Here is an 11,062-nt window from a genome sequence, read left to right as displayed (position 1 = left end):
CAGATCTTAGACCAGCAATACACCATCAGTACACCCAAACCAGCAGCCTAACATGGAATTTTAGAACTTCTGAGTGTCCAAATTTTCAACAATTCAAAAATAATATGAATCCAGAGGTTAAAACTGAACAAGTAAAAAAACAAGATGTGAAGAAAACATTGGAACAAAAGGAAGTATTTACTATCCAATAAAGAAATCTTCAATATGCATAAATCCTTGTAAAAAATCTTACTAAATATATTTAACATTCAATTGCACAGACAAAATAATTTTTATTGAGACAAGTTTGCTCATGCTGGCATTTAAAATCTCATACAAACCCAAAAAACAATGGAATGAAAGTAAGAAGTTTTACGAGTAACCTTATGAACTGCACCATCAGTGATTGTACTCAACACCTGCTGCAGACAATGCTAAAAACCTCTTCCAGCTAAGGCTTCAGAGTATTTCTGACAAGTTAATCAATGCCCTCAGACACGAAGGATCTGCTGAATGAAATAATCTCACAGAGCCAGCAGGGACACACGCTGTGTATTCCATTAATTTACTTGTAAACGTCAGGATTTTCTGTTCCCTGCTTTGCACGTCAAACAGCGACAGCTCAATCCCTCTGCACCACACTGTTCTGCTCCACAACACTCACACTGGTGTTGGTCCTTGCTCTAGAGTTCTCCTCAGCTTTGGGGTATTTCTATGGCATTTATTGCGGTTGGTATTGGGGGCTTTTTTCCTGACCATTTTCTCCCCAGTTAAGCAGCACCCACGCCAAATAAAGGCCTTCTAAACCACGTCAGGCCTTCCCCACACCGCCCAGCGGCAGGAGGGGAGCTCTCTACATGCAGTCTGTCAACCAGGTTGTGTCAGAGGGTGTAGCTTAGATCTTCATTCATTACTTAAGAGGCTGTTTGAAAAAAAGCTTAGAAAAGAATGGGGCATAAAGAGAAAATTATTCATCTCTCGTTTGCTGTGCTGACCAGTTCAGAAAACAAAATTATATTCACCTGGCAATTGTCTACATTGCCACTCCATTATCAACGCTTCCAAACACACATGGAAACCTTCTTTCCATACAGATCTTATGGAAAAAACACAGCCCTTTACTGCAAGCACGTACAAGAACTGCTCTGCACAAAAGCAGGTCATGTTCCTTTCTTCAAATAGCGGGAGAGGAACTGGTTCCTAACAAAGTGGATGAGTTTGGTCTCTGTGCAGAACATTGTAACGAGGGTTGCTGCGAAGCACAGGGCACCCGTGCTGATGTGGATCAGCCTGGCCATCCAGCCCTTGTCACAGCAGAACAACACCTACAACAAAGAAAACAAGGGATTGCAGGAAAACCAGTCATCAAAAAGTGCATTTACTGTTTCAACAAGAAATAAGGTCCAGCACATCTGTCCAACACGCCAACATCACCATCAAACCAAGCGCGGTTTTGCCACATGCACTGACCCTACAATAAATCATCTTGAGGAGTTACAATATTTGCTTTTTAAAGAAAATTCTGTCAGCAAAAAATAACCAGTCAGTAGATATCTGGTAAGTGAGGAAGCTGCTGTTATCTGGCATGCAGAAATACATTAACTGAGATGACACAAAACTTCGCTGATGCTATTATGCACGTCTGCTACTGTACAGCGACATCTCAAGCTATTTTCTATCAAAACTGGAAATCTCCCATTCCAAAATATAAAACTCTCCCTTCTCAGGCATAATGGATTTTCAAGCTGTCAAAATTCTGTACATAGAAAAGCTACCATCTCCTTAATAATGAGCCTGCACAATATTACCATCTTGTACTGAATGTATGTGTTAAATGTGCTCTTAGCAATTTTTGTTTCTCTTCTAGTTTTGGTTATTACTTCTTTTTATTACAGAATTTTTAATGCAATGGCACCAAGAAACTGCTAAAATTTCAGTTATTAACAACTAAGCACATGGATTGTCTACACACAGAAATGTGTTAAGTTTTATTTAAATAGTCAGATCCACCACCTTGTATAGGTGGCAGAGAACTTTGATACAAAGAATCTCTTCACAATATATCCTGCCTTTCTGTAATGGAAGGTCCCAGCCTACCCTCGAAAGCCTTTTTCCTAATGGCATTCCTCTTTTTGTGGACAGAAAAGTCACCTGACAGCAGCATTCACAGTGAGAGCAGAGAGGAAGCAGCTCACCTCTGAGAAAGCAGTGATCACTGCACTGATGATGTAAACCAGCAGCAGAGCTGGTGAGGGGAGCAGGCCTGTGAGGGGTCTGTGGGCGCTTTCTTTGAAGTAGTTATAGATGTAGTGGGTGCTGTGAGCTATTCTGATGCCCATGTTGAAGCAGTTGGCAAGGATAAAGCCCACACTGCCATACCAGTGGGTCAGGAAATAAGAGATGCACAGAAATACGAAAGACAAGGCCAGCATAACAAAATTGTACCTAGGGAAAAAAAAAAAAGAAGAAATAATTTAACAATGCATGCAGTTACAGCATTCATTTACTAATGATTTTTTATTTTCTAACATGAGTAACAGAATTTCTCTTACCATCTTCTAGTGAAAATTAATTTGAGAAATGAAACGATAAAAAAAATTTGAAAGAATAGAAAATACATCAACCAAATTAAACCAAGAACTACATTATGTGAATGAAATTGTATTACAGTAATCAGTTGTGCACTCAGTGCAGAAAATCAAACTTAATAACAATTATTAGTTATGTAAAAACTTGTGCATTTTTTGCTATGTTAGGAATATATTAAAGAAAATGAATGTTCAAGAACAAATCAGCACTTTATTTAGTTTCTGCCATAAACAGTGACTTGGAAAACTAGCTCACATTTTAAAGAGGTTGTGAAAGCAGCCCTTGTTAAGTCAAAAAAGATCCCACTTCAATTGTGGAAAACAGACCTCACTGAAATTAATTTGAAAGGGCCACATGAGGAACAGCCTAAACACAGAATCAGGAAATAACCCAGGCTAGAAGGGGTCTCAGGAGGTCACCTAGTCCAACTTCCTACACAGTAGTGAACCCCTGGATTCACCCACACAGTTTAGATCATTCCTAAGTGTATGTACAGTAACTGTACATGAAAAATGTTAATAGCTGCAAACTTTTAAAGTTTGTCAAAACTATAAAGTCAAGTAATTGTCTTTAAAAGTATAACTTCAAGCTCATCTGTGCAGAAAACACACATTTAAGTTACTTTCCTAGTTAGTAATGGACCAAAAGCTAAATTAACAATTATTTCTTCATTTCTGACCTTTTTACCCAAACTTTTCAACTTTTGCTAAAGCTTCTACATCTAAATCTAAATGCAGACACAGCCTAACAAGGAGCTGCTTTTCAGTGGGGCAGGATATTATTATGCCAATTTCAAAAGCACCAATCCCTTTATAAGGTCAGCACAAATACATTTACAGGAGCCACTGTTTCCTACCTGTCCACTTCTTCTTTGCACATTAAGGCAAATGTGAAACATTCTGTTACTCCATTGACAGCAAGAAACAGGACATATAACGAGTAACACCGGAGGAGATCTGGACCTAAAAACCACATTAGAAAGACAAATAGATAATGATTTCTTTTATCAAACCACATTGTTTTTACAGTCACTGATACTGAGAGATAGTTGTTGTAGTGTTAATACTAGTAATGGAAACCTAAGTTCATTTGAATGAGTTTCCTGTCTAGATATCTTGACAAGAACACAAATAAACAAGGCGAAGGATTTTGATGAGCTAAGTCACAGATTTCAATAGCAGTTTTGCAGGAAAAAAAACCCAAACTGATGACTTACAAAAAATTCATAATAGCTGTAGGGGTTTTTTTTTAAAGAGTGGTGGTTTTCTGCCAGGTCTGTAAATCTTTACCTGTTCCAGAACTGAGCATTGAGCCTCCATAAATATCCAGAGCCAGCTGAGAATAGGCATAGCCAAAAACGGTGATGGTGAGACCTATCAGGAGCACAAGTTTCAGCAGCAATTCCAATACATTTGCAGCCATAGCAACATCATCCTGAAATAAAATGTAGTAAATTACATGAACCAGAATCAATGTAACAACAGTCACCCTCATGCAGAAATGCTACTTCACAGGAACAAATAAATCAGTTTGCATAGTGTAAAAAGGTGTGAAACTTATCCTTGTTATTCAATTATCCATACACATGCTCTTACCATCTTTTATATATTTATTATTCCACCATTTTACCAGTTCTACACACCAGGTAGATTTTACATAAAATATACACAGACAGACACCTCCCTTAGTCCACCAAGGATCTGAAGCAGAGAATTTAATTGTGTACTGATGTGCAATTAGCAGGATTGCTACAGGCTGACCTTCATGAGCGATCAAGAATATTACTCTGTGGAACAAAGCTCTTATTGATTAATCCTCCTCATACAACTCAAATACAAAAGAGAAATACAATTCTTTTCTTCCCAAAGCTGCACTCCTCAGAAACATAATTTAACACCTATTGATATATTTAAGTAAATAAAGTACTTCCAGATAGCATTTATTTAATAGATCTCATGATTTAACTAATGGCTTTCTATATCTGGAAATACACAGTAGAGGAGGCTTTACATCACACTGTTTGGAGCAGCTGATGTTAACTTCATTGATGCAAAGCAGCACTATGCCACTGCATATTTTAATTTCTATTTCATTAGCATTTTACCTATTCTCTTTTCTTTTTGGTCCAGCCCCACTTGGCATTTTTGTTCTCCACTTCTTAATTTTAACAGCCTCAATATTCAAATTTAAACACCCACTTCTGTCCATCACACTTCTGCGATGTAACCTATCTGTAACAAAAATTGAGCATTTGACATGTAATTAATCCAAAATAAACATACCTGCTTCTGATCCTTTACAGTCTTCCCTCTTTCCAACACTTTAGCAAAAAATACATAAAAGCTCTCCTCGATAGGCAAAAAGATAAACCTGGCCACCAGTGAACCAAGGTTATTCACAATATCATATACACCTTAAAAAAATAAAGCCATCTGTGAATTTTAGACACATTTTAATTCCAACTCTTTAATAACAACATGAGTTCTAATTTAACATCTCCTCCTCCAAAAAGAGAAAGTAAGTGGGATCTGGTGCAACACTGAAGCAGTGTTCTCTAAAAATTCTGACAATCACAGCAACTACAGCTTAAAATTGCAAAGTTTGCTCATGCCAAAAGTAAGACAAAAGCACCAACTACACAGAATTGAATCTAGAACAGCACCAAACCATATTTAAAATTCTTGCTGTAGAGGAATTTGAAGGATCCTGATAAAGTTCACTGAACGAAAAGAGGAATGTAAGGATCTACTGATACAGGAAAAGAGAAAGATACACATCTAGTGAAAGACGTTCCTGCCCATGGCAGCGGGGTGAGAACTACATAATCTTGAAGGTCATTTCCAACCCAGGCTATTCTATAATTCTATTGTCTTAAATTGATTATTATTATCTATATCAATCATTCTCTGAAATGCACCTGAAATGTCACAAAGGCTTTGAAATATTCTCAGATTTTCAAGCTATTTTCAAACACTTTAAGCCATTTTCAGAAGCATGTGAAGAGCAGTGACTAAGAAAACTCTGACACCATTCCACAGTACCATCACACTTACCCTGATCTCCAAAATTTAACACATTCAAAAAGGTCATCACATATCGTTCACCTGTAAGTTCAAAATAAAGAACTTCAGAACAAGTCCCTAAGTCTTTTCCAATACTCGTTCAGGCACTTCCAATACTAAGTGCTCAAGAGACAAAGTCAAATGGGACAGCACCTAGTTCTGAAAACCCTCAAAAACTCCATTCAGGTTGGCAATCATGTGCCTCATCTTCCCCCACCCAAGCTCTCTGAAGCTTTAAGCCAATTTTGTAAATAGTTTTCATGAGCCCTCTTCCCTCACACTTCTATGTCAAGCCTCACCCTCTGTCAAAATCTGTTTTAAGAAGGATTGTTTGAAGAAACTCCAAGTCAAGCGTGCTTCCTTCCAGTTAACAAAGGTCTGCAAAAAAAATACTGAAATGTAACAAACATGATTGAAATTACAGAGTAGAAATAGAAAAGAGCAAGGCAGAGCAACTCTGTAGGGTAGCTCTAACTGTAGTGGTGAGGAAACCCACAATGCCACAGTTACTAATAACTAATGCAAAGTATTGCTGAATTCAAGCACCAACACCACTGATCTGGCAGAAACTGATTCCCTTGTTGAAAAGTGCTGTTATTGCAGATCAAGTACCCATAGGAGCATTCTACAGAAAATACTAATCAAGGTTAAATTTAGGAAAAAAACACCCATGGTGTTTAACATGCCAATGTAACTTTCACCCTCACTGGAGATATGAATTGTTTGCTCTTCAAACTGTCCTTATATATATAAGACTTACAACCAAGAACCACCTTTATCTTTTCAATCTGTAAATCTTATCCAGAATGTCGTCTTCCTCAATGAGTCTTGTCATTTCTTTCTCTGCCTCATTTTTGTTTGAGAGATATTTGAGTGTCTCTGGAATGCTGTGGAACATCATGGTTATTTTTTGAGAGGTCAAAGTACCAAAATCCATTGTTACATGGTTCTGGTTTCTTTTCTGCCTCACATCCAGTGCTACCTGGTCATTCCCCTGCACAGTGCAGATGGTCTATCTCCAGTTAATGTCTATTAAATATTTTGAACAAACCAAGTCAGCAACAACAAACCCAAAACCACAAAGAGTTCAAGTTTCATGATGTTTTTCTGACAAGAATCTTACGCATACAAACTTCAAACACAATTTCTATGGGGTTTTTTTTATTTAATCTATCATATCTTCTATAGTGCAAAAATATCCCCAAAACCTCTCAATTAACTCCCCTGTCTCAAAGCAACATTCAAAGTGCCCTCACATGAGATTTTAAGAAGAAAATCAAGAAATAAATTGTGCAACTTACCTCATCTTCCACGAAGTTAGGTAATAAAGCTTTCACTCTAGCAACTGGAAACGATTTCTTTGTGGCTTCAGGAGATCCCAAAAACATCGCAAAATAAATTACATAGCACATTACCAGAATACTGACATATAACAGCTGGAAGGATCAGGAAGAAGAAAAACAGTGAAACAAAATTAAATCAGAAATGCAGAATTATATACTAGTTGAAAATACAGTGAGAAGAAAATGTAAGTAGTCTTTGTGCCTATCAAATATTAAAACCAGGTAAGGATTTGAACAGCTCTTCAGAATGCTGTTGATCTTTTCATCCTTTTTTACCCTGTAGATTATCATAGACCTTTGGTAATTTTCATGTTTTATTTAGCATTTTTAGAAAGCTAAAGGTAAAATTATAAAGCAATTACTCAATCAAAAGTCAAGCTAACAGAGTAGCTACTGCCTACATCTCTTAATTCATAGAACTTTTCCAAATTCCATCAGTTATAAGCGATCTACAAAAGCCAGGGCAAAAACTGAAGAAGAAAACTTATCCCTCCATTGTCATCAAGAAAAAGTTTTAACCTGAATTCATTGCACTTGATTAGCACCTTCTGGTAAGGTAATGCAGGTTGGTGGTACAGGCTGATGAAGTTCTGTGTGATTAGAATAACATAACCTTATTTGCAAGATGTGCCTTCACAGACAGAAGGTGTCTCCTTGTACCTCCCTTTAACTCAATGTCAAAGTACCAAGTCAATAATGAGTATCAGGAAAATACTAAATACAAATTCTAAATCTTAAACCTCCCAGGAGCTTTTTCTCTCAGCTCCCCAAAGTTCTTTAGCAGGCTAAATGTCAAAGGCAAATTAAAATTCAGCTGAGAGAGAACAAAGGAAACTTACCTGAGCCAAGGAAAAAATGTAAAGGCCCCACTGAGGATAAAGGATTACTAAAGTAACCGTCAAAATGCATTTTGACACTATTGAAAGGCTTTCAGCAACTACCTTTAAGAAACACAAGAGAGAGAAGGGTTATTTTCTGGCAACCTAACCACATACACAAGCTTAAAATACCTAAGTTTAATGCACAGAATTTATGTAGGGATGGAAGATTTTCAAAGTCAATGTGACTTTATCACAGTTTCTCCTTCTGCTGAGCTGGCCAGCTTAGACTGTAATTTCTCTGTAAGTTTTCTATTCTTGCATTTCACAATTCCTCCACTGCATTTTCCCAGTCCTTTGTATGAGACATAAGGGAGAAAATTTTGCTTGAGACTATCATCTTCTCAATAGATACATTTCACAATTTTATATAGAACTGTGGAAGCAGTGTGCCTCTCCCTCCAATTAAAACCTATGTTTCAGTATTTAATGATCTCAAAGGTAATAATGTCTAAATAAACCAACTTGCTTGCTTTAAAGGGTACAAATTCCTGGTTATGTTACAAACCAGGCCATGCAGTGCTAAACAGTACACACAGGGGTTTTTTACATGCTTGAATATAAAAACATCTAAGTCAGTAATCTGTTCTTTTCAGTAAAAAGACGATTCCCCCCACACGCACACACCCCATGGACTTTACTAACCTTAAGTCTCACAAACAAATGAGCTTGTGCTAAAACCCAGAATGGCTCTCCCAGGAGTTCAACAATGGCAGAAACACCAAATGCCACTACACCAGCCTGATAATGAGGAACCACAGAAGGGTTGGGTACTTCGAGCAAGTGTAGCCAGACTAAGCCCAAGATAACAGACCAAAAGACACCAAGAGGAACTCTAAAAAGTTAACATAAAAACTAATTAATGGAAACGTTACTTCAGCAGAAAAAGAAAAAAAAAAAAACAACAAAGAAAATTAGATTACAGTATCACATATGGCCACAATGATTACATTAAAAAAGGCCCTGAGGAATTAATTCCTGTCGTTACTATAGCAAGAATGAATATTTTCCTTTGTAATGAACACCCTTAAGGCACTCTTTGCACAACACAGAAAACATTTTTCTGAGTTGTCCATTTTTTACTCCAGAGCCTAACATAAGGTCAAATATCCGCATTTTTGTGCCTTAGGACCAAACAATTCCGATCCCACATCAGCCTGCACATTCCCTTCTGCTGACACTGCTTCAGGAACACAGAGCTTCTGGAAGAGTGCATCAAGTTTTACATCATTGGAGCAAGATCTCTTTGACCTTCACACTATCAGACCCCTAAAATATTTGACATCAAGCTCCTAAGACGTTTTTCAGACGCTTCACCGAAGTTCACCTTCATTTTAAGTTATGCTTTTCTACAAGGAAAATTTAAAACAAAAGAAGATGCACACAGTCAGTGTTACCTCTGTAACTTAATGCTCACTTGAAAGGCTATCATACAGCAGAAAGATGACTATAATTCAGATAAGAAAACAGAACTAATACATTTTAAATATTATTATTAGATCTATCCCTGACAGGGACAATCCCTCTGCTTCATAGCTGGATGCAGGTGACCACACATAAAGACCCATTCCTGAGCCAGATCCAATTAAAAGCTGGGTAGTTTCAGGGAAAGTCAGGTGCCCCAACGGCAAAATACTATTTTATCATGCAGGGGTAGTTTTCCACCATATCAGGCAGGTAAATTTACTTCCCAACACACCTAATTGGGGCTGCACAGCAGCTAGAGCTGACAGAGGGAGAGAGAAGAGAGAACCAGGAACCAGAAGGGAGAAAACAAGTCATAAAATCCACTTTACTGCAATGTGTGATTGCACTCTCTTGTTGCAGCATCCTGTGGACTTCAAGCTGTCCTGCTATAAACAGCACCACAGCTGAAAAAAGCTGTTGTTTAATTCCAACTCTTTTTTCACCTTCTCACATCTCTCCTACCCAAACATTTATGTTGCCTTGGCATTAATCCACATCAGGGATCAAGACTAAAAGCTTAGTCTGAGAGGGAAAGAAAAGATATCTAAAGCAGGTTCACAAATGCACATGAGGTAATAAAAAAACAAAACTGAGCAGGAAGAGGAAGAAAAAACAAAGAACTATGTACTTGTGCTTTCCTTCAACAGCTACAACTTAAATGAAACTCAAGCAACAGAAGAAATGGCTCCAGGTGACACCTCTGGTAATCAACTTCCTCATGTGCTCCAACAAGAAATCAAGTCCATAAATGCTAAAGCACCAGACTTGACCAGCTTCCTGCATCAGTCCTGAAACACAACTGGGGCTTCTAAATACTGAAGTAATTACCTCAGTAAATAAACACTTCCTCTCATTCTGCGAGCTCCCAGACAAGAACTAGAAATTCTAAGAAAGTAAACTTTTAAAGGTATCTTACGTCAGCCACAATAGATTAATTGTTTTCGTCCAGTTTCTCTTTGCACTTCCACTCAAACAAGCTCTGCGAAATGCCTCCCTGGCAAGGAAGACAACTGTTGAGTACAGCAAAGTCAGCCTAAAGAGGGTGAAAAAGGAAAAAAAAAAAAAAAAGAGAGAGAAAACTATTTATTTTCTATAAACTGTAAATCCTTCATGCAATAGCATCACAGTTTTTACACATGACTGCCTGGCAGACAAATCTTACAGGTATGCAAACATGGTGATATGAGCTAAAATTATCACCATCTCCTAAAAACACAGAGAAAGTAATTACGCGTGACGATTCAAATGGCAAGAATACACACTACAGACCGTGCAGACACAGAGCATATCCTATAGGAAAAGCACGTTGTATCTAGTTTTTCCTCTGCAAGCTGATGGTTTAAACACAAAAAACAGGCCGGTGCTATCGGTGTTTCAGGCCAAAACAGAGCCGAGGAGGCACGGAATGACCAAACACTGTGACACACCCAAAACCAGATTCCACAGCACTAATCAGAGCATGGCCAGTGACACGGCACAGACCGCGGAGCCGAGACCAGCACCGAGCACAAGCTCTGCCCCACAGCACCAGCAGCCCCGGGACGCCTCACAGGTGCCCGCCGAGCTGCCTCCCCCTCACCTGACATTGACCACGCCAATGAGCTCCCGGGAGAGATAGCGGAGGGTGAAGGCGTTCAGCCCGAAGGTGACCACCCGGAACAGCACCTGTGAAAGAAGCCGCACGGGAAGCACCTGCTGGAGGAGGAGGAGGAGGAGGAGGAAGGAGGGAGGGGCGGCCCCGCAC

The 11,062-nt window shown here is 38.5% G+C and overlaps 1 protein-coding gene across 1 annotated transcript in view; it reads right to left on the bottom strand.

Moving 5' to 3' along the window:
- Positions 1-1,139: 1,139 nt before the first annotated feature.
- The window catches only part of RFT1 (RFT1 homolog), a 12,599-nt gene continuing 2,676 nt past the window's right edge, over positions 1,140-11,062 (bottom strand). The window contains exons 4-15 of the mRNA XM_017732289.1: positions 10,898-10,983; positions 10,235-10,351; positions 8,497-8,686; positions 7,813-7,914; positions 6,932-7,066; positions 5,930-6,008; positions 5,622-5,672; positions 4,851-4,981; positions 3,858-4,002; positions 3,425-3,530; positions 2,175-2,424; positions 1,140-1,304 (exon numbers count right to left, since the gene is read on the bottom strand). Coding sequence (XP_017587778.1) covers positions 1,140-1,304; positions 2,175-2,424; positions 3,425-3,530; positions 3,858-4,002; positions 4,851-4,981; positions 5,622-5,672; positions 5,930-6,008; positions 6,932-7,066; positions 7,813-7,914; positions 8,497-8,686; positions 10,235-10,351; positions 10,898-10,983 — 1,557 coding nt within the window. The remainder of the gene's footprint in view (positions 1,305-2,174; positions 2,425-3,424; positions 3,531-3,857; positions 4,003-4,850; positions 4,982-5,621; positions 5,673-5,929; positions 6,009-6,931; positions 7,067-7,812; positions 7,915-8,496; positions 8,687-10,234; positions 10,352-10,897; positions 10,984-11,062) is intronic.

This window comes from Corvus brachyrhynchos, unplaced genomic scaffold (genome assembly GCF_000691975.1).
Source record: "Corvus brachyrhynchos isolate BGI_N302 unplaced genomic scaffold, ASM69197v1 scaffold4, whole genome shotgun sequence".
NCBI classification, from domain to species: domain Eukaryota; kingdom Metazoa; phylum Chordata; class Aves; order Passeriformes; family Corvidae; genus Corvus; species Corvus brachyrhynchos.
This window is presented reverse-complemented; position numbering and strand designations above follow the sequence as displayed.